Source organism: Anarrhichthys ocellatus, unplaced genomic scaffold (assembly GCF_004355925.1).
Source record: "Anarrhichthys ocellatus isolate YVR2014 unplaced genomic scaffold, GSC_Weel_1.0 scaffold19, whole genome shotgun sequence".
Lineage (NCBI taxonomy): Eukaryota > Metazoa > Chordata > Actinopteri > Perciformes > Anarhichadidae > Anarrhichthys > Anarrhichthys ocellatus.
The window spans coordinates 6827224-6849313 of record NW_022280049.1 but is presented as its reverse complement, the minus strand read 5'-3'; the positions used below and the strand labels follow the sequence as shown (position 1 = coordinate 6849313).

The window sequence follows — 22090 nt, the reverse complement described above, 5'->3', positions numbered from 1 at the left end:
ACACACACACACACACACACGCTCTGGTGACTTGGACAGCTGATATCAATTTCAACGTGTTTGGAATGAATCACACACACAGGGGTCAGTCTGGGCACGTTGGGATTGAGAAATTCACCCCAGTATCACCACTCCTCTGTGAGTGGTCTGATGATTAATGGGATTTGGATGTTTTTGTCACTTTTTCAGGCCAGGTTTCATGCAGCCGCCTCAGCACTAAGATGCTACTCTTAAGTTTAAGATTCAGTTCAAAGGTGCTATTGGATGGCAATTTTTTGGAGGAAGTAAATCTTTAAACTTTGCCTTGATACCTCAGTAATCCAGACTATTGAACCGTGTAAAGGTGCCCCTTGTCATGGGTGATGATTTAAAAACAACAAAAAAAAGGCCAGATAGCTAAAATTGACTCATGCTCTCGATTGTGTGTGTGTGTGTCTGAGAGGTTTTAGCAGCAGGGAGTCTCTCTGGATCAACCCTCATGTCACCTGGCAGCCACACATGCATAAGCACTGGGAGCTGTAGTGGTTGTAGGTATATCAGCTCCACACTTATAGTGATTAACTGCGACAGGCTAATGCGCGACTGCTAGAGACGGATAGAACGATTAACACGAGGCTCTGTTTTTGCGTGAGCATTTGATGGGCAGTGACATAAAAGCGTTGGCCGATTCAGTGTGAAGTTACCTCAGACAAGATGAACACTTTTTATAGCTTAACATACAGTAAGGGGCGATCGGATCTGAGAGAAACTTTTCGTTCTACTTCTTTTCAGCCTTCATTTTTTGGCACAAACTACAACCTCCATTATAAAGGTCCTGTCACAAGCATCTGTCAATTGATAAAACTCCATGCTGTCATCACTAAGTGCTGTACATTGATTGATTTTGGCAATGCAAATCCATTATGTGAAAGTAGAACAACACAGTGTACCAGGAAAGTCTATACTGAATGTAGACCAATTCAATCCAATTTGTCCCTCACAAATATAAGTCCAATATTCACTCTCCTTTTAGCTCTGTTTTGCTCTTCACTAAGCCCAGAGGGAATATCTGGCTCAATAGCAGCTAAATGTTCCACTATGTTCACCAGCTAACAACGCTAACTTTGTCTGTCTGCTGCTTGGTGCTCAGCGAGTAGCTTACAGTGGGTTTGTCACAGTTTTTCTCATTGAAAGCAGCTGCTGTGCTGCCGCTGGAAACAATGCTATGAGAGCCGAGAGATTGATTCAAAACAATAGCGTTAAAAGTTGAGGGCCATGAAACTCAGCAGTTTTATCACTAGCGGCCCCTGCTGGCCGGGCTTATTAATAGTAGCGAGTGAGGAGTCAGCAGGCAGTCAAAGGCAGTATGAAACATGAAATAAAAAGTGTTTTGAGAAAGTCTGAGTTACGGCAACCACAAGAGGTCTTTTAGCATGCAGCCATAACTGGCCACCCACAATATTACGCCGTTTTCTTTCAGAAGAACGGGAGGTTAGCAGTGGACAGACACAGAGATGCACACTCACTCACGGCGCAACCTGCGCAGATGCACGCACGCATGCACGCACTACTAGCACAGTTTACAATAATTGATGCATATGTTTAAACCCAGTTATTCATCACTAAATAAAATCATGGCATTGGACCGTTTACAGAGTAAATGATTTTGTACATCACTGAGCAGTCGAGAGACAAAGAAGGAGGATAAGGTCATGGGGGGCAGTCTCTTGCTCCCACTTTGCCTCCTCCCTCATTCCACCCTCTCTCTCCTCCTCCCTCTTCCAGCCTTCCCTCTGCTGCATTTCCAGCCGTGGCGACCGGGAGGAGAGGAGTGAGGCATGAAGCAGCAACTCAGTCACTCATTTAGTCAATTGTTCTCCTATAGCTCACTGCTGTGTTGAACCACTACAAGGATTTGTTCTGCACTTCTGTGAGACGTGATTCTCCAGGAAAAGCCTTCTTCAGGACATTCCTGATTCATTTGAAAAGGAGATTCCAGTTTTGCAAACTTCCCTGTCATAATTCTGTGCTTCTTGTGTGATATTCTGATCCCGGTATAATCCCACTTTGGCTGCGGTTGTATGGTTAGGATTGACTTGCTGTTGTGCCTCTGAAGTTTGGAGAAGGGAGCTCTGTGCGAGATCGGACTGTAGCGCACCTCAAAAGGGGGAGGAACCTCAGAAGATGGTTTGACTTGGATGAGTGAGCTGTCTTCTCTCGTGGAGTTGCATCTTCTCTGTTGCAAAGAGAGGGAAGTCTGATGCGAGGGGTCTGATGCGAGACAACAGCACAAGGTGTTGGAGTTGAGGTTTGTCTATTTGTGGACAAACCAGGGAGGAAAAAAAATCTTTTATTTGTGCAAAGAGGGAGAAAGAAGTATTTTGTTTTGGGAAATCTTTTACATTTTTACAACATGGCTGGGATGTATGGATGCTTCAAGAGCAGAGAGTAAGTTTTATTTTTGTAATGTCATTGTACTTTCAACTGCATGTATTGCTGGTAAATGATTATAATGAAGCAATATTGTGATGCTCAGTTCTGTTGCACCAACAGACAATAGCTCAGTCAAAATGTATCTCCTAAATATTTCAAACTCTTGTTTTGACACACCTGACAACACAACATTACTCACGTTATTAAAGCTCTGTGTCACAGGATGTGAGTGTCAGTTGGCTCTTGGAAGGGATTTGCCATTTTTCGTAATAGAGGCCATGGACTACTTGTAATACTTAACAGCACAACAGGTGTTATTTCACAAGTGGACATATCTTGTACTGAAGAGCCAAATGTGCTGACCACAGCACAAATCCAACTGCTGACAGAAATTACAAATCTTTTCTTAGAGCATGTTTTTTCCCCCCCCAGAGTTGACACTGTCTTTTGTTGCAGCTGTCTCATCGAACTTTTGTTTCTCTTTGTTTATTGAAACAATTGATGGCTTCTAGTCGGCGCTGACAGCCAGCTGTATGACTCAGAGCTCAGAGAGGGATTTTACACTGGAAGTGAGTGACTAGTCAGAAAATCCTAGGACTAGACTTGCTTTTGTTTTTATGCAAGAGAATCAGGTCGATGAACATTATCTCCCGTAAGTTGTCTCTGATGCGTGATCAGTCATATTGTTGCTCAACTGATGGCTTGATACTTGATAGCTGTGGGTACGTTAGACTTCTTCCTTATTCCATTTTGAGTGCATGTTTTCTTTTATAGTTGAAAGGAGTCCTGAGTGATTTGTATGCTTTGACTTGCTATATATAGGCCTGGGCCTGGCAGTGTGATTGGACCACAGAGGGTTAGGATAATGAGGGCCTCTAGCTTTTTGACTGTAGTAAAGTAACTTAATTTGTAGCAAAGCTGTGGAGATGTGGTGTTGGGTGCACTGATACCCCCTTTCCACTTTCTTTGTCTTGGGCCTCTCAGTCTCATGACATGACAACAATAGAAGCTTTTATGGCCCACTCAGCCGAGTTGACTTAGACAAACATTTTGTTTGTGTGTGTGTGACACGGGGAGAAAGTGAATTAGGAGTCGGGATGAGCTGCAAGACAGCTACACACAGATCCAACTCAAGAACCACAATTGTGTTCTCCTGGAATTCACTCAATACTGAAACAAAGATGAACTCAAATTACTTCTTACTACGAACTGTCAGTACGCAAGACTGATGGTGCCTTCAAACTGAACTAATGAAGTCGTATTTTCAGCAAGTTTGACACAGTGGTTAAAAAGAATACTTAAACCAAAATCAATATAACTTGTATATAGTACTCGGCTTCTAGGATCTCTCTGAAGTACTCGAAAGAGGCTGAAAGAAAGATAACAATAAAGGTTATAAATTGTCCAAAAATAACTCAGAATATTCATGTGCAGCACTATCAAAGTGTCTTGTATGCATTCGTGGGTTCATGGAAACACAACCGTTTTCGCTAAACTATTCCTAAACGAAGCATTTTCAGAATATCCGATAAATGCATGCATGCGCACAATAAATTCCTGCTTTGTTTAGTGGAAGAGTAGCGCCTTCAAAGTTTGTTTGCACTGATATGCTTTCATTTTATTGCGGTGCTCCGCTCACCTTAATGCCATTTGATAGAAAACGTTTACTGTGACCATAAAGAGCTTATGGAGGCAAGTAGCCTACTATATACAATTTATATTGTTTTTGGATGAATTACTCCTTTAAATCCTAAGAACACTATTGAAACTTAATACAGAATAATTGGTGTTTCCCCGTTACGTTTTAAAGAAATGTTAATGATTTCTACATTGTTTTCAAAAATTGCAAACAAATAAAAGCCTCAGAAAATGTCCATTTTGGAAGTGGTGAAGATCTCCTCTTTCGCTTGAGCGCGGTAATCTCAGCAGCAATCCCAGTGAGATAGCATTATTGTTTTCCAAACGCATTGGTGACGCCTCACTCTTAAAGTTCTCATATTGTTTCATTACATGTGAAACAAACTGATTCAAAATATGAACAATAAGGCATAAATCTAAGGCCGACTTTCAAAACCCGTCAGCTGGAAGAAGGAGACTGGAAAGCTTGACAGGTAAAACAACAGTGAATAAACAGTTTCGCAAACGCTTAATTGGCCATAACCCGTGATGCAACATGTTACATGCTTGAATATTTCAATCCATAGAGAGCAGAGCAAAAGCCGGTTTTACCCTTTAGTATTTTAGTATCTTAATCTAGTTTTGGCATACATCAGGCAGATTTAGGTTCGGCCCACCGGTGGCATTGAGCTCTGCAGTGAAAGCAGATGACAGTCTTGAAGCTGAGGACAAGTGCGTGTTCTCACTTTCTCACCAGGTCTCATCTTTCCCAGTCTTTCCCTGGTCCAACAGTCATTATGTAACAGCAGTAGGTTGAGTTTGTTCAGCAGGAACGGTGATGCAGCTGTAAATGAATGTAGACTGAGCAGAGTGACTGATGAGAGTGTTTGGTCAGTTTCTGTGTCGAGTCCATTTAAGGCGTGTTGCTAAGAGCACAGACAGGAGGAGATGGAGGAGAGAATGTGGCAGAGTAGAGGAGAGCTGGAAGACAAGAGAAACCCAAAAGAATAGTTCATGTATTGTAATCAAACCACAGGGGGTAAAAGGACAATAATGGTATTTACAATGAAATCTGAAGCTGACTTTGACGTGACGCAGTTCCGAAGTTCATTTAGGTCCTGTCCAGTTTAGAGGAGAAGAAACAGACACATATTTTCGATGGGAGAATTTTTTTTTTTTCTTTAGGTCAGATAAACCTTTTTGCGTCAATGCAAAGTTTTCATTCAAAATGTGGATTATCCCAGAACAGGAATGAACATATCTTTTATTTTGATGTTTGTGTAATGATATCAGCAGTATTATCTGTTCTGACCCATGCAGTTATAATAACATACTTGGGAAGTCTTGAGCACTAACTCTTGCTACTAATACTACTGACTGCCGCTACTTTCTCAAATCTTTTTTGCATTTAAATCCATTGGAAGGTCAAAGCAACGGTGACATTCTTCGGAGCACAAGACTGAAATTTTATGAATAATTTCCTCCCTAGTCACCGTCTCCTGCTGACTATGCAGGCGTTGAATGGGTCAAGGGGAAATACCGCGGTTTTAAAGGCCATGTTCCCAACGAGGCATGTGCGGTTGGACGAGAGACAGAGGAACAGACAAAGAAAGAGAGAGGAGGGATGGTGAGATAATAACACCGGAGGAAACAGAATGAAGAGACAAAGAGGGGAGGGGGGAACAAAGACGTGTTGGTGTGGAGCTGTTATCTGGCCCCATTCTTTATATATTTCTGATATCCTTATATGGTCCTCTGGCTCAAGTAATGGAGATGGGTTAGACAATAACAAAACTTGTGTAAAAGCTTTTTAACATCTGGGGAGAGAGTAATAAGAGAGTGAAGGATGTGGCTGCTGCCCTTTTCACATGCTGTTCCCAATTAATGTTTTATTAGATAACATGCAGAGGGACATGTGACAAGATGGCAGGAGGAAACAGCCAGTCTGGACCTTGCATAGCGTTCAATAAACCATTCCAGATTGAACCAGATCCAGGAAAGGCTACTTTACGTCGTAATTTGATGACCGTTTGACATATTTGCTTTCTTGCCAAGACTTAAATGAGATTATTGATGACATCTGTCATGCCTCTACGCTGAATATGTAGCTAGAGCCAGCAGCTTAGCTTAGCACAAAGACTGGACTGACAGCAAAACTCTAGGAAGTCATTGGCCCAGTCAAGAAATAGTGCCAGCACGTAACTCTCCATAACACCATTGATTTTACATTTCGTTTTTTGGACAGATTACACAAAATAAGTGGTAATAAGTGAGCCTATGTTCACACTTTGAGCGAAAAAAAGTACCAAAACGGCCAAGCATGGTCAGCTACATTGTCGCCGATTCGCTGTTGAAGTGTTGCTCAAGTGCTCGTTGACGTAGTTTTGTCGGTAAATAGGCCTAGCAATAGAAACTGACTTAGGCATTCTTTTAGACGGAACGAACAGGGTGAAACGAAAACATATTGGTTGACGCTTCACTGCCTCATTGGAGCACCGAAAATAGTCAAGAACATTTCAGTTTAATGTCACTGGCTTCCATTGTCTTATAGCCAAATTTGCATCTGAGGTTTGAACATGAATCAGCTCAGGTTACTTGATTAGTTTAGGATGATTTGAATTGTCATTCTACATCTGATTTTGCTCATGATCAAAACAAGTCTTATTTTACTATAGAAAATGCTCAGGCTGTTATTCATTAGGTTATTGCAATTGCATTTTGGGTATCCAGTTACTTAAAAAAACAATGTATTTGCTGAAATTCATTCCATCTGTTCTCAGGAAAGCTTTTGTCCAGTTCTTCATTTGAAGCAAAGGGACTGTCTAATGAAGGTGTTCTGATCCTAGCATGATTCTTAGCATGTGCACAGTAAAGAAAAGTGAGAGATTGGAGATGAGATCAGACTCATTCGTATCTATTATGTCTAAAATAATTCTCTGTAAAGTGTCCCTGTTATTCCAGCATGTCAACACAATCTCGGGTTGTTTTACACATGTGAAAATGGCAAATTGAAATGTTTAAAATGGACACGTCTTTAAATTGCATACTGCATGGTATATACTCTCTAAGTTGACATGCATACTGCTTATGCTTATGTCTGTAACATGTCTTGTCTCTATAGCTATGTCTGTACCCAGTGGTTCAGCTCAGTCAGCCAAGTTCATTGTTTCAGCTGACAGGAGAAATCCTTCTCCTCTTTCGTTCTCTCCGTGGAAATTGAAGGCTTGCGGCCCGTCACAGACCCACTAACATCTTATTACCGCGGCCAATTCATCTGCACCGCCTCGGCTCGGCCTCTCATCTCCGCTCACTCTGCCAGGACTCAAGTCCAGGGCTTGTTTTTTTGCATGGGGAACATATTCTTAAGCTCTCTGGCCAAGCACCTAAAAATAGGTCTTTGACTGGTCTTTGTGGGGTTTCCCTACGGATTCCTCGCAGTGATGTATTGATGGTGCTCGTTGCTATTGAAATAACAGACTGAATATTGTAGCCAGTGTTTAAATTGTCCACACGAGACCCATCACAGGGATCTTCACCTCGAACATCCCGATCTTTTCAGAGTTTTTACCCGTGTGTTGTTCTCAGGGCATCATGAATTAAAAATAGATGTTCTTGATAATACTACAGATTCAGAAAACCCACACTGATGGCATGTGAATAAGTAGCCCTGCTTCAAGGGATGGATTGTGTGACAGAGAACAGAATTTCATTCATAAGCAGTGTACGCTATACTTCGGCTCTAACAGCTCTCCCATGACAGGTTTAGCTCTGTTTTTACTGTGTACATCCTCACAGCTAAAGGAAATCTACTGGGAAATCGTTACTGTAACATAATCACGTTATCTCAGGGAGAAAGCATTAAACATTTCTTGAACTGGTCCCAGTTACGACCACTGAAACTCTGCAGCGATGGACGTCGGCGCTTAAGGGGTTTTACTCGGCAGCGTCCAAATATCTGTGTTAAAAGCTGCCGTACACACTAGGCTACTTTTCTAAGCTCTGCCTCTGCTGCTGATTCAGTGTAAATACTCTGCGCTCCCTAATTGCTGTAGTAATGTAGTGCGGTCCATATAAGCCTAATTTAGTGCAAGTGGAACAGAAGGATTAGCACTGGAGTGGAGTGGATTTGTGTTGTAAAAGCTCAAAGTCCAATATAGGATTTACTATAGAAGCCTCTATGTTACCAGATTTGATTAACCCTTTCAGCATCCGAAGATACATGCCTGTAGGCAGATAAATCATTTCAGATCATCATGAATGGGTTTGTTAACAATATTAGAAGCTTATTTTTTTGATTGTATGCCATTGGGGGGGGATCTTCATTGTCGCCGCAGTCAGCCATCATGTCAGACATCTGTATGTCTTAGCTGAAAAGAGCCAATTAGTCTGCACCGTAAGCCTGTGGTGACTGGTTCCATTGAGGGATTAAGGCTGGACTAGATTAGATTTGTTCTACGTCAGAAGGAGAGGAACCCAGTGGACAAAGTCAAGTTATAGTCATCTGTGACAAAAGAGCTCAGCGTTCATTTCTACCCAACATTCAGGTTTTTCTGAATATCTACTTTTCCCCCTGCTAGTCAGTAGTGTTGCTAGATCACGGTAGACCCGGACGTGGTTCTGTCCAGTAGGGCTGGGTATCGTGAGATTATCAATACCAGTACCAGGACCCTTAAAGTGATGCCAATGCCAATATAGTACTTCAATCGATACCCATGTGAATGGAAGCGTTCAGTCGTGTAAAATGCCGACGCCACAGCATTCATTTTTGTGTAGAATAGCAATATTTTCAAATGTTTTGGTGGCATCTCGACACGCTGAACTGCCAATCCGTCAAATACACAGCGCTGGACTTCACCGCATCAAAGACTGTTGTAGCTGCTGCTGTAGTGGGCCAATCAAACCTTGTATTACATCGAAGAGCGCTTGTGGTGATTGGCTGCGAGAAAAACAATCATTTTTTTCTAGATCTGGGTACAAAAAAGATAAAATGCAGGTATGGTTTGACTGGAGAAGTTTCAATACTACATGGTACTGGGTATCATGGACCGGTGTGTGTGTGTGTGTGTGTGTGTTTGGTATGCGTGCTCACTCTGTGTGGGTGTTAATGAGGTTATTTCATGTGCCTAATAAAGGCTGAACCCCTACTGCTCAGAGTACCTCTACGTGCTAATCCATGTTACATAATGAGCGGGACACACACAGACTCTCATGCACAGATGCAACCTTGGTAACTTCCTAATGTGCCTCAAAGTGTAGTGCAACATAGCAGAAGTTTACGAAATTAAACTGTTATTGAACAGCTGCTGGCAAGATGTCATGGAACAATGCAAAGTGGAAAAAAGTATATAATGTATAAGTGGCCTGAAAGAAAACACTAGTTGAAATAGCCAGAACAATAAGTAATCAAGGACCCAAGATTGCTGTTGTGGTTTAGCATTATGTCAAATGACAAGTTCAGATCTACAAAACAATGTTACTTGCGTACGTGAGAATGTAAAGTGAAGAGGGAGCTCCAGCTCGTTTAATGTCTTTGCTGGATTGTGAAATATTGTTTCAATGTTATGAGAAAAGAGTCTCTGCATGTTTATAAGGTCTCCACACCCTCTCCAACATGTTGCACTGTAATATTATGTTTTACTGCTTAGTTACCGCTGTAACTTGTGTAATATCGACTGTGAGCCTGTTTCTAAAGCTCTTTTCAGACATATGAGATCAGATATGTAACATTCATCTGAATCAATGGATGTAATGTAAACTGTGGGATATACTCTACATTATTTTTGTAAAAAAATATCTACATACTTGCGTTTCGCGATGTTATATTTTGTGATACTGTATTGACTCAAAAATGTATAGTTTTACATGCAAAGACTTTAGTTGGCAACCACACCACTGCTTCACACAGGAAGGCCTCAGTGTTTACTGTAAGTCTGTTTTCTCTCTCGTCCTCCTAATATTCGTCTGTTTATCTAACTGACTCTTCTTTCCTCTCATGCTGCTCTTTCCCACAACCCCTCTCTTTGACCCCCTTCCCTCCCCCCATGTTTGTCCCTGTCTCTTGTGTTTTCTCACCGTCTTCCTCAGACCTTGCCTTCTTTCCCTCCCCCTTTGCTCTGTATTTATGTGTCCCATACTCACCCTCTCATCTATAATTCTCTCACCTTGTCTTCTTGATTCACTCTTCTCTTTTCAAATCTGTCTCTCTTCCCCCCCTCCTTCTCCTTTCCCCATCATCCCTCCATCCTCGTAGATGAAGCGGATGATGTCACCATGGGGAACCAGCTTTGGAAGTGGGCGCAGGTCAGTCCTTTTGACCCCTGACCCTCTGACCTTGAACTTGATACTTAGCCGTGAAACTGTCCTTCGACTGTTATTTAGGACGATTCATTTTGGGAAATACGCTCATCTGCTTTCGTGCTGAGAATAAGATGAGAAGATTGATTCTGTACCACATTCATATCTGTGTGGAGCGAGAGCTGGGAGTCGATTAGCTTGCTGTAGCCTAGCTTAGCTAGCGTTGGATGGTTATAGTTTCCTACATAACTGCTCTTAAAACAACAACTTGTCGTTTTTACATTTCTTTTTATGAATGGAATAAACAAATGGGACACCATGTGTTAATAAATGAGCTTTCGATGTGTACGTTGGCATATTTGTGAACTTTGGATGGAGCCATGCTAGCTGTTTCCCCCCCCGCTCCCAGTCTTTATGCTAGCTTGAACTAACTGCCTCCTATCTTCAGCTCCATACCTAACGCACAAACATTAAGAGTGTTATTGATCTTCTCATCTAACTCTCATCAAGAACAAGAAGACTATTTTCCACAATTGAAATATTCCTTTACAGTAGTTGTAGCATCATCGGTAATATTTCCAGTGATTCCATTCATGGGATACTTTTCTTTAACAGGCAGTTGTAAAATGTCAGACTCATATAATGATATAGTTATTTAGTCCCCCAAATATAAGAGTACATTTTAAAATGCCAATAGCCTTTGGTCTGTTCAGTCTGCTCACCTGTTGATACATAAAGTCCTGTGCTGGTGTTATTGGGTGTTTGGACTGGTTTCACTTCTCTCATCGGCACTTCATTGTTTCTTGAGTTCATATAGACAACGTACTACATCAATGTTGGTGTGTGTTTCTGTGTATCAGTATCTGTTTCCTAGAGATGTTATTAAGGCTCTTCTGGCTGTGGTGTCTTCCTGTGGCATCAGACAGGAAATGGATCAGTCCAGCGCTATCGGCTCATAACAGCACCAACAGCAGCATCAGCAGCGTGCGTCTTTGTTTATGGCCATGTGTTGCGATAATGTGAACATCAAAATAGTGTTTATTAAAGAAGTGATATCATAGACTGTTGCAGTTCACATCAGTCCTTTCTCTCTCTCTCTCTGCTGTAGACGATGAGGAAGGTGAAGGTGGTTCTCATGACTTTAACAAGGGTGAAGATGATGATGGTCATAGCTAATGGTTGCGTAACGGTAACACTGACGAAAGCCCTTCAGCACGTCAACAAACCCTCTGGAATGTTCCATCTGTTTCTTGAACACAAACTCACTGTAAACACAGTAGACAAGAAGCTCTCCAGCCGCTTCCTTAATGGAGAGGAAGAGCGAGTACACACTAACAGCAAACGTGGACAACATGGCGGTCTTGAACTTTTTTTAAAAAGGAACTGAAGAAATAACAAAAATATCTCCGCATGTTGAAACATATTTAAGAGCTTCTTGTCGCTATTAGTTTACAATTAGGCTAAATATTTTGGTGCTTTAACGTTGAAACCAATCAGTTAAGTGACATGTGAGGCATACAATTATGTAACTTGCAATATTATCACTCGATGTTAGTAATATCATGTAGTTCGTATAATAAAAAGTTGCTCAGAGACAGTTTCGTTCCTCTGTTATAGAAGCAAGAAATGATCTTTTATCCTTCTTAATATCAGTGTCATTTGCATTTATTTCCTATCATCATAACAAGTCTGTAACAACGTTAGCATGCTTACATTAGCCAATTAGCACTACACACAAAGTACAGCCGTGGCTGATGGGAATGCCGTTGGCATTGTTTAGTCATAAACCAAAGTATTGGACAGATTGATGATGATGATGATGATGATGGCGCTGGAGGATTCGTTCTGGGGCCAGTGAATGTCTGTATAAAATTCCGTAGAAATCCATCCAATAGTTGTTGAGGTATTTTCAAAGCGTTTCGAAGCGTTTCAAAGCGCCGACCACATGAGAAATTAAATGAAATTCTGTCACCCAGGTCTCTGAAAAATAGGGCAGGCAGGTGGGTTTTTGTTTAGTTGCATTGCTGCACATCTGTGTTGCCTTGTAGTAGCCCCGAACTGCTGTTTTGGAGGCTGGATGTTTTCAAACTTATTGTCGTCCATGTTGAGATGTTGAGATATTAATTTACTGAAAACCATATCGGCATATAACTGCACAGGAAATATTTTCTGTAAAGCACATAGTTAATTAGATGTGAGCCTAGAATATAGTCATGTAAAACTTGGTGACTTAATGATTCTCTCTATGCGAGAGAAGCTAACTGGTTCAGCAAGCTGGAGCTGAACTGATTAAAAACTCAAAAACAAACAGGGAGTTTGCTATTCTGATTTATTTTTAAATGTGTCCGATACTAACCTCTGTCGTCTTGTGCTGTTATGTCCACCTAGCAGCCTGATGCTGCTGCACTCTCCGAGCAATAACAAGATATCAGTTGGTGATGGGAATTCGCGTCTGTTTGAATTTGTGTCAGAGGATACTGGGCATCCGTCGGTGCCAGGACGTGAACGTTTCGGCGGACGGAGGTGGATGGCAGAGCAGAGCACTGGAAACATAGCCGAGATGCCTCTGTAGAGACTGTTTGGATTGGACTGGGGATGGGGTTTAGGTCGGATTGAAGTGTAACATAACAGCTCAACTTTTAAGGAGTGAAGAGGTAGAGCAGTGGTAATGCATGTAGGAGTTTTTCCAACAGGCTTTGAAAATGGTTTTATAAGGCAGCGGCTTGTTACAGACGACTGTGTGATCCTTCAATTGAACTTGCTCTGTCCGTTCAGTCCTGTGTGAGTTCAGATTTTGCCACCTGCTCATGCCAAGCCACTTTTACTGGCAGACACGTCACTCCCAAACGGGACTTTAATCACATTGTAATCCAGCGAGCCTGATCACACTGCAAGAGTTGGCATGTGAGCAATAAGGAGATAAATACAGTTACAAAATACCAGAGGCGGGCAGGTGTCATGGATAAGAAAATTTAAATAAATTGTGCTCTTGATTGAATAATTTGTGCGCAAGAATAACTTAATTTGTGCTTTTTGGCTACCTAAAGAAAATTGTTTGTATTATATATTGTATTGTGCAAACAGTATAAATCAATCCAATTAGTCGTGTTATCGTCACATTATTGGACGAATGATTTATTGAGGAGCAGTTGAGCTCATCGATCTCTCTCCCTGTCTTGCAGCAGTGACAGCGCTGCCATGGCATCAGGACCTCCAGATGTGATGGCCAATCAGGAGCCTGCTGAGGTCGTGGAAGAGTGCTCAGGTAACAATTTGATTAAATGTTCAGTTAAAAGAAATGTGACGTGATTTCGGTGAGAGAGGTACATTTTCCCAAAAGGTTGTAGTTTATTCATGTCACTGAGTTTCTCAACCAAAATGAATATTTGTAGTGTTTGAATTTCAAAATCGGGGACACCCAAGACTAAATGTTTAACTTTTTCTGAGGTTTTGATGGGTCACTCCCTGTATATTCTTTCACCTAGACCTAATTGGTGTACATTTTAGTAGGAACACCCACAAGTGCTAGATTTAAATATAACCAACTGAAACTATGTGCTATGAAGTCGAAATGGTTTCTCAGGAAATGCTTGGACCAAAATCACTGACTATATTATTGTCAGAATGGGTGGGTAGTATTACGGGGAAGTCTACATCATATCAGCAATGAGAATATGTACACAGACACAGCAGAGAAGATCAGGCCGTCTTCAACAATCTAGATCTAGATCCTTGCTGCTGTTGGCAGGAAATGAAGGAACACCGAAAGCTATCGTCATCTCTCTCACACACAAACGCACACAAAGCCCAGATGCACGCTGTCGATACAGATGGACAGCACTCATGCTGCTGATATTATGGAAACAAAGAAGAAGTGCATTGGGAGGTCAGAGTGATGTGAAGGCACAGCAGGGATTTTGGTGCTGTTAAGATTATTGGACGGTCCAACAATGTGGAAACATTTCTAAACTAGCTCATCTTTTAATTCTGATATTTCAGTGTAACTGTATTATTGCAGGAAACAGACCACTAGGTTTGGTGAGTCACTTCTATTTGGGAGAGCTGAACATCAGGCGTGACTCCACAGATCATGATGTCTGTCATGTTCATAACAATCTGTTGGGGTTGAGCCGGTGTCGGTGCCAGACCAGCAGCTTATCGCTGATTGGTGCCCAGTTTAATGGGCCGTGTTTTAGTTGGATCTGCAGTTTGAGAGGTTTGGAGTCTGTAAATAGAAGTGATACACATTTAGGCCTGCTCCTTTCATGGCAGGAGTCTGCAAACAAGCATAAATCAGAGTCAAAGTTTATGTTCATGTATCACTCATTAAACTTACTTCGGAAAGAAATCGGTATAAAACTGGTGTTGAATTGCAATAACATAACTCCAGTGGGTATGAATTTGGCTATAACTTTTAGAGGAACACTTGTACTGAAATCTCTCGTGCAAAATACTACCTTTGGCAGAAAACATGTGTGTTTTCTGTAGGACCCCATTGCTCATTGTAAGAGGCTGATTTAAAGATATGTGTTGTCAGGGCCTTTAAAGTTTAGCTTATATATTCTAACAAAATCATCGTAATACAACTCGCACATAACACACAAAACGTACACATGCTGACAATAATTGAGACAATATATCGACCTGTTCTCTTTAGTTATACATTTAGAGCACAAGAATACCGCAGACCCCTCCCTCCTCTCCCCACCTCCTCATCTTCCTCTTTCTCGTGTCATTTCTGGGACAAAATAACAAATGTTGCTTTTAGAATCCATCCAGCTCTCCTGACAACCACCATGACCTGACCCCAAAACAATGTAGAGATGTTTTAGGTTCCCTCTCCTCTTTCTCGCTCTGCCCATGACACTGTTTCCCTGTCAAAGGTCACCATCTTCTCATTGTGTAAGCCGAGGTCATACCCTCTAATAAAACTGCCTTGAAATCGCCATGATGTTATTTTTAATATATGAATTTAGTCATGTTTTTTTACTGAGAGAATTTATGTGAAAGTATCTCAGAGCTACAATGACCATGGAGCTCCACTGACCTTCCATTGAGGCAGTGGCCTTTTTCCTCTCTCTGAGTGCAGACCTTTAACTTAATAGTGTATTGTGCCTAAAATAGCACAATAAATGGCACCGTCGGCTGGTGTTTCCCCCTGATTTTTCATCTTGGCAGTGCAGAAAGGCCTCTGAGGCATCACGAAAAGCTGGTTGGAAGCAGAGCAGAACAGACGGAAGAGGGGAGAATTTGCAGCCAACATTTCTTCATAGAAATCGTCTATCTCTGATTTGTGGCGACTCATCAAAATACTGTGGCAGGTGCTCTATTTAGCCCTCCATGCAGACGGTTTGTGACTGCAGTTTGATTTTGCACTTAATTTTTGTGATGCTTTGTATGATATGTATCAAATAACACACATGACATCTCAAAAGAAAAGAAAGCAAGCGGCTTGTATATGTACGTATGATACAAAATGTAAAATTTGGAGCGTAAAAAATAAGCGTGACGTGGTCTTTAGCAAATGACCCAGAAATCTTAAGCGTCTTGTACCAGGCTGAGATTCCAGACATTTTTTCACTGTGATTTATTTCCAACCAGAAAGTGTATATTTAGAGAAAGGAAGGAATGCTGAAGGATTCCCCGCAGGGAGAAAGACAGAAATTACAAAGCTTGTGTAGAAAGAATGTGTCTCTCCAAAAGCATTTTTATGACCCAGGGATATGAATTTGTTTCCTTCTGTTTTGTGTCACAACTCATCATTTATCCGTGCGCTAGGATAATATATACGATCATTTCTCCACCGGAGATACTCCAAATTAGTTTTTGCAACAATAAGGAAGTTTCCATCTGGGATGAGTATCTTTGGATTTCGTCTGTATTTCAATGTTTATTTACAATCCCTCCACAAGGCCAGTTGGTCCACGTTGGTCTCTAGACTATCAATAACAATTGGATGGATTTTCATGACATTTTGTTCAGACATTCATTGTCTCCAGAGGTTGAAGTTTTTTGGACCGGGACTGCTACAATACCTGCTAAACTAATGACATCAACCTCAGCTGTACCATGTGTTTAGATCTAATTAGCAAATGTTAATGTGCTAAACTGATAAGCTACGATGCTGGTATGTTGTCTCGCTAAACATCAGTATGTTAGCATTGTCACTGTGTGCATTTTAGCATGCTGATGTTGGCGTAAACTCAAAGCATGATCGTGCTAAATGGCTGTACACTCTTAGTGGGCCGAACACAGCCTGTTGCTTCAGGTACCAGCTAGACATTAAATAGATCCAGAAAGTCCAGTTTGAGTAACTGGTCCAGGAGTTTGAAGGTCTATGTGTTGAGACAGCCTACGGCCCTGCTGATTGTGGGACAGAGAGAGGACCAGGGGGCAGTTCAAGTTCTGGATGAGCGCCTTGCTGACTGAAAGCAGTGAAAGCACTTTGTAGCTGTTTAAGGAGTTATAAAAGAGTTGTTGAGTTTTTCCACTGCGGTGCTAATGGAGGTGGACTCACTGGGGGGGGGGGGGGGGGTTACAAGCAGAGGAGTGTGTGTGTCTGTCTTTACGTGCGTCTCTGTGTAAACACACATCAGTGTTGGTGTGTAGTTTCTCCAGGGATGCCTACCTGGGACTTTACAGCCAACTAATTGCTCAAACTAGAGTTCATACGAGGGCAGTGTGTAAAGATGCTGTGTGTGTAATTGTCTCATTAGCATATCACTGGGCAGGTAGTTATATAGAGTGCTGTCAGGGGAGGGTAACTTTAACCAGTTTCTTTCATTTGGTTTATTTTGTGTCATTTTTGCCTTCACAGGAAAGAAGAAGTCCAAGTTCCAGACGTTTAAAAAATTCTTCGCCAGGAAGAAGAGAAAGGAGACGCCGGCCGCTGGAGCAGACGCGGGGCTTAAAGCCAGCCGATCGAGCGACAATGTCAGCAAAACATCCCAAAATAACACGCTCACTCGATCAGAGAAGGATAAGGGCTCTGGGTAAGATCAGACACATGCATACTTACACAAAGAGCACACGATAACTCTTATTCAAACATTGACCTAGTTACATACACATGTTAAGTACCAGTCAACGGGACTAAAAACGGATTTAAATACTTCTTTGTGGTTTATACGGGAATGGTTTGTTTAAGGCTACATTTTGCATTTTAAAAAAACCAGTTGATCCACCCAAATGGATATCAATTCAGTTCTGGCAATATCACCTTATTTTTTTCAAAGATATCCCTAAACCTTCCTGTATTTTATTCAGCCACCACTTATTGGAAGTGTTTTTAAGAGCTTCACCAACAAAACATAGCCGCCGCTAGTAGATGCCAATTTCATTTTCCTGTAGCCCAGTATTATGTTCCTACACAGTCGGTTGGTTCCTCTGTCCATTTAGATAAATGCCTCCTCTTGTGTGAAAAACATAATTTAAGAAAGGAAGATCATGTTTTAACATCCATTTCCCGTCCTTCCTCAGCTGAGCCTCAGCTTCCTGTTTTCGTAACAAGAAGCAGAATGTGTCTTCCTGTGGACAGTCCTAATTTCCTTTGTTTCCCTAAGCTGTGCCACTTCCTGCCTCGTCTACTCTTAACTTTTCCTCGGTGTCGCAGGATATGTCTGCTCCAATTTTATCGAAGTTGTTCTGTGTTCCTCCTCCTAGTCGTTAGGGGAGTTTGCACAATCGACAAACAAAAGCAGAAAAAGAGAGTATCGATTTTATTTTTAAATCATTTTCTTTGATAAAAGAAGAGAAACCACTCTAGTGGGGTAGATGATTGTGGGTCAATGGTGTTTGTTATTAAACAACTGACACACCGGGGCCTCTCAACATCCAGTCGTCTTTATTTATAGTTGTCTGCGAAACATCACCTTCTGCTTTGTTTATTTCTTCCTGTTTCCCAAAGGTCAAAGATCAGCCTGGGCAGCAAGGCCTTGTCACACGACTCCATCTTTGTTTCGGACTCGTCGGAGGCCAAAGAGGCTCTGGGAGCATCTCAGGACAGCATTCATGGGAAAGTGAAATCACTACAGGTAAATACACATAAGTATTCGACATGCCCTTGTTGTTTGAGATATCGTTCAATCCAAGGAGCCAAGTTTGAGCTCCTGTGTCAACAAGTATCTTAGTCTCTTCCTGGAGAAAGACTTGGCATGTGGAGACAAGCAGCAGAGAAGAGGATTTGATGGCAGAATAATGAGGAATAATAGACAAATACACAATCACAATCTGTATGTCTGGCCGTGAGAGTGTCTATGACCTTGTGCTGAACCGTATTATCAATAAAGGAGGTGATAAAGAGAGACGGAGCAGCTGATCCGGAGTGTATCCATTCAGACGGGCAGAGCTGATGAGTATCACTGAGGGAGGTTAAAACTGAAGCGTCTGTCAAAGCAAAATGAAGGAGCGGCTGATGAAAAGAAAAGCAGACAGACAGAACCAATGTCTGTCACAACAACGGGCTAAAACGGGAAGATGTGATACCCCGACGGACAGACAGACTGACCTCCAGTTAAACTGCTCCACTAAGCTTCCTACAGGGGAGTGAGAATTAAAACAATTAAAACATCTTATAAGGATTTGCCAAAAAGGGAAACTTTCTCCTGTAGCTAAAACACAAAGTTGATGTGCAGGTACCTCAAAAAAGAAATATAAATGATATAAATGTCTTTAACACAAAATGTTGAACTCATTTAAGCTCAAAATTAGCAATTTCATGTACTAGCAAGTTGAGCTTCCCAACACAACTGCTAATGGAGAGGGAAGCTACTCCTATGTCCTTATTTTAGTTGGAGCTCCTCTCTGTTTCTCCATGTGTTCGAGTTACTGTAACAATATTATCATTAACGTCATAAAGCTGCAGCGGCCGGTGTTTTTCTGTCAAGGTCTTGGTGTGTGCCAGCGTGCAGCCCGGCTAAAGAAAAGCTGTATTGTCCTCTGTTTGCTCTGCACCCGAGTCTGAGTCCTTGAGTAACTGTTACAGGGCAACACGTAACAGATAACAGGTCTGTTAGTTTGAGTTTCTGCGATACCTGCCAAAGAAACCACCTAAAATAAACACTTTCCCTCTTGAGTGCCAGCCGACTGTCCCCACACGTCGTTCTCTGTTAATCATACTCCACACCAGTGGGGATTTTGGGACTGTAAAAGCAGGGAAACTTTGTAAACACACAAAAAGGTGTACTCAAACACACCTTTTGTTACCTTTTTGTAAAGCTGTAGTTTATTAAACAGGCCGACAGATTTGGCCACCCACAAAACCTGGAGAATTCTTTTGCTTCCTGCTGTAATATCTACAAGTGTGGCCAATCAATCATTTTTTTGATCCCAATAGATAATACACTCATACAAAGACAAATATTTTGTTTCCCCCTGTAGCTCCAGCTGAGGCAGGCCATCAGGCTGGGCTCCCCTCCATCCCTCATGTGTGTGAAGAAAACGGACGACGCCGGAGCCATGTCTGAGGACGACGGCCTGCCTTGTAGTCCGCCCGAATACACGACGCTTCACACAGTCATGGTAACACATTTTGATTGAGTAACGTCCCGTCCTGTGGTCCACCTGAATGCGATGTGCAGACGGCACCGCTAACACTGCTATTCTCATTCTTTCCCCTCTCTCTCTCTCTCTCTCTCTCTCTCTCTCTCTCTCTCTCTGCATCTCTGAATCAGGCTCAGAGGAACAGCTCCATCAGTCTGGAGGGAATAGACAGTGACAGCGACCAGGTAGAGTACTCCACCAATTTAGCATTGCATTCCTATTACTTTATGGGTCTGTAGGCTTTTACACAGCTCCCTCTGGAGACACAAAAGGCTCTACGCAACTTCTCCATATACACAGTAAGACCTCTTGCAAAAGAACTCAATGTATAACATTGCAGCGCTACATCACCGCCCTCAGGAACACGACTGAATCCACAGCTTCTTGACTCCAGTTGGTGGTGCGATTGTTAAACAAACAGTATTGGAGTAACATGGCGAGGGAATTCCCCTGTCCACAGCCAAACTGTGTGCACGATTTGGGCTTTATAAAGGAACCTTCCGGCTGTGTGAGGGTGACTTTTCTCCTCATGTGACCATGAAGATAAAAACCATCTCATGATCAAATCTAATTATGACTAAATAAAAGTCCCCTTTTGTGCAATGTATTTTTTTCCCGCTCCCTTAATCCTCATTCTTTCTTACCGTCTTCCTCTTTCTCCCTCTGTATCCTCTAATTGTCTGCCGCTGACCTGCCGTTTGTGGTTTCAGCCTGAGTCGCTCAGAATGTCACCATAAGCTTCCAAACGGCACTGTCCGTTAGAACAGTTCGCTGAAATGAGTACTTTTTAGATGGACAGTGCCAATTCGTGATAAGGGAAATGTCCCTTTAAAAAAAGCCTAAACTATTCATTTAGTCTCGCCGGCCTATAATGTGGGCAAAAAGCACAGTCAGCAAAGTATGACAAATGAGCATTTAATGATAGTGCCGTTTTAGCAATTTCAGAATGTTTTTTTGGCCGGTCATCTCCCCACTGAAAAGAACCACAGATGGCCCGCTAACAGAGACGTGCACACAAAAACCTGAAAATGTCCACTTTTAAAGAGCATTCCACGCACAGGAATGCGGTCAAGGAGGACTGCAGTGACTTATGAGTTGCAGTGGCACTTTCTGGAGCTTTTCCACTCACTGAGTAGTCACGAAAGACTTCATGGAGACACACTATGGTTTTTTGAGATCTTATTCTGAAAATGAACTTGGAGGGCTGACAGTTTTGAGTCAGACAGCGAGTCCATGTCGGCCTATAATCCCTCCGGGTGCTTGGGTCCTGGTCTGTCTGTCTTCATGTTTACTGTAAATAGAAAGAGCGCAGGCTTTTGACATTTGTTGACATGTAGTTTAGATGTTTTTTCAGTTTTTGGCTTTGAGCTTGAAATATTCCCGATGAAAAGGAATAACTTCCAACGCTGGGTGTTAAAGCTGCACTGATCGTTGTTTTTATATTAACAAATGACTGTGTGTAATGAGAAAGCTCAGGATGATGAACCTGCAGATAATCATAACCAAACTCTTTGCTGTTTTAGTGTCTTTTAGCTTGTTTGGCTTCTCAGGTCCACAACTGTTTTGGTTGCAGGCAGACACAGTAACACACCAGACCAGGCAATCTCTGGGTCTGAAAATTGCAGCCATTGCTGAAGTGCCTTACACTTGCATTCTTTCTAATGGCCATCAGGGGGCGACTCCTCTGGTTGTAAAAAGAAGTCCAATTGTATAGAAGTCTTTGAGAAAATGACTCTACTCCTCTCTTGATTTATTACCTCAGTAAACATTGTAAACATGAGCTTATGGTCTCGATCTCTAGTTTAAGTCTTCAACACAGCGTGATGTTCATTTAGTAAATTATGTTCCATTTCCACCTGAGAACTTAACGATCTGATGCAGCTCTGGTTCACAAGGTAAATTTACAAACACAAATGCACACTGTATCTGAGGCAAAGTAAATAGCTGTCATGTGCTTTGTGTGTGATGCTTAAAGATGGACCTCAGGGTGTGTGTGTGAGTGTGTGTGTGTGTGTTGGTGGGTTTGGTCATAACCTTCTAGCTGCTCTTCAAACCTTAAACGGAAGTCTTACTTGACCTCTTCTTCCACTGTATGTCACTTTCTTATCTCAGTGTTTCTGACTGTCTTTCTCTTGTCTTTGTCCATAATACTGTACGTGTTATTCCACTGACCCACCTTATGTGTGTGTGTGTGTGTGTGTGTGTGTGTGTGTGTGTGTGTGTGTGT

At 42.0% G+C, this 22090-nt stretch overlaps 1 protein-coding gene across 3 annotated transcripts in view; it reads left to right on the top strand.

Annotated features, from left to right (window-relative positions):
* Positions 1–22090, top strand: part of LOC116389224 (protein piccolo) — a 34385-nt gene that overhangs the window by 2151 nt on the left and 10144 nt on the right. Inside the window, exons 1-6 of one of the 3 annotated variants that reach the window (XM_031857741.1) lie at positions 1392–2427; positions 13506–13588; positions 17141–17315; positions 18230–18356; positions 19702–19842; positions 19995–20048. In XM_031857741.1, coding sequence (XP_031713601.1) covers positions 2393–2427; positions 13506–13588; positions 17141–17315; positions 18230–18356; positions 19702–19842; positions 19995–20048 — 615 coding nt within the window. In that variant the 5' untranslated portion in view covers positions 1392–2392. The other 2 variants (XM_031857740.1, XM_031857739.1) reach the window with 2 other exon arrangements.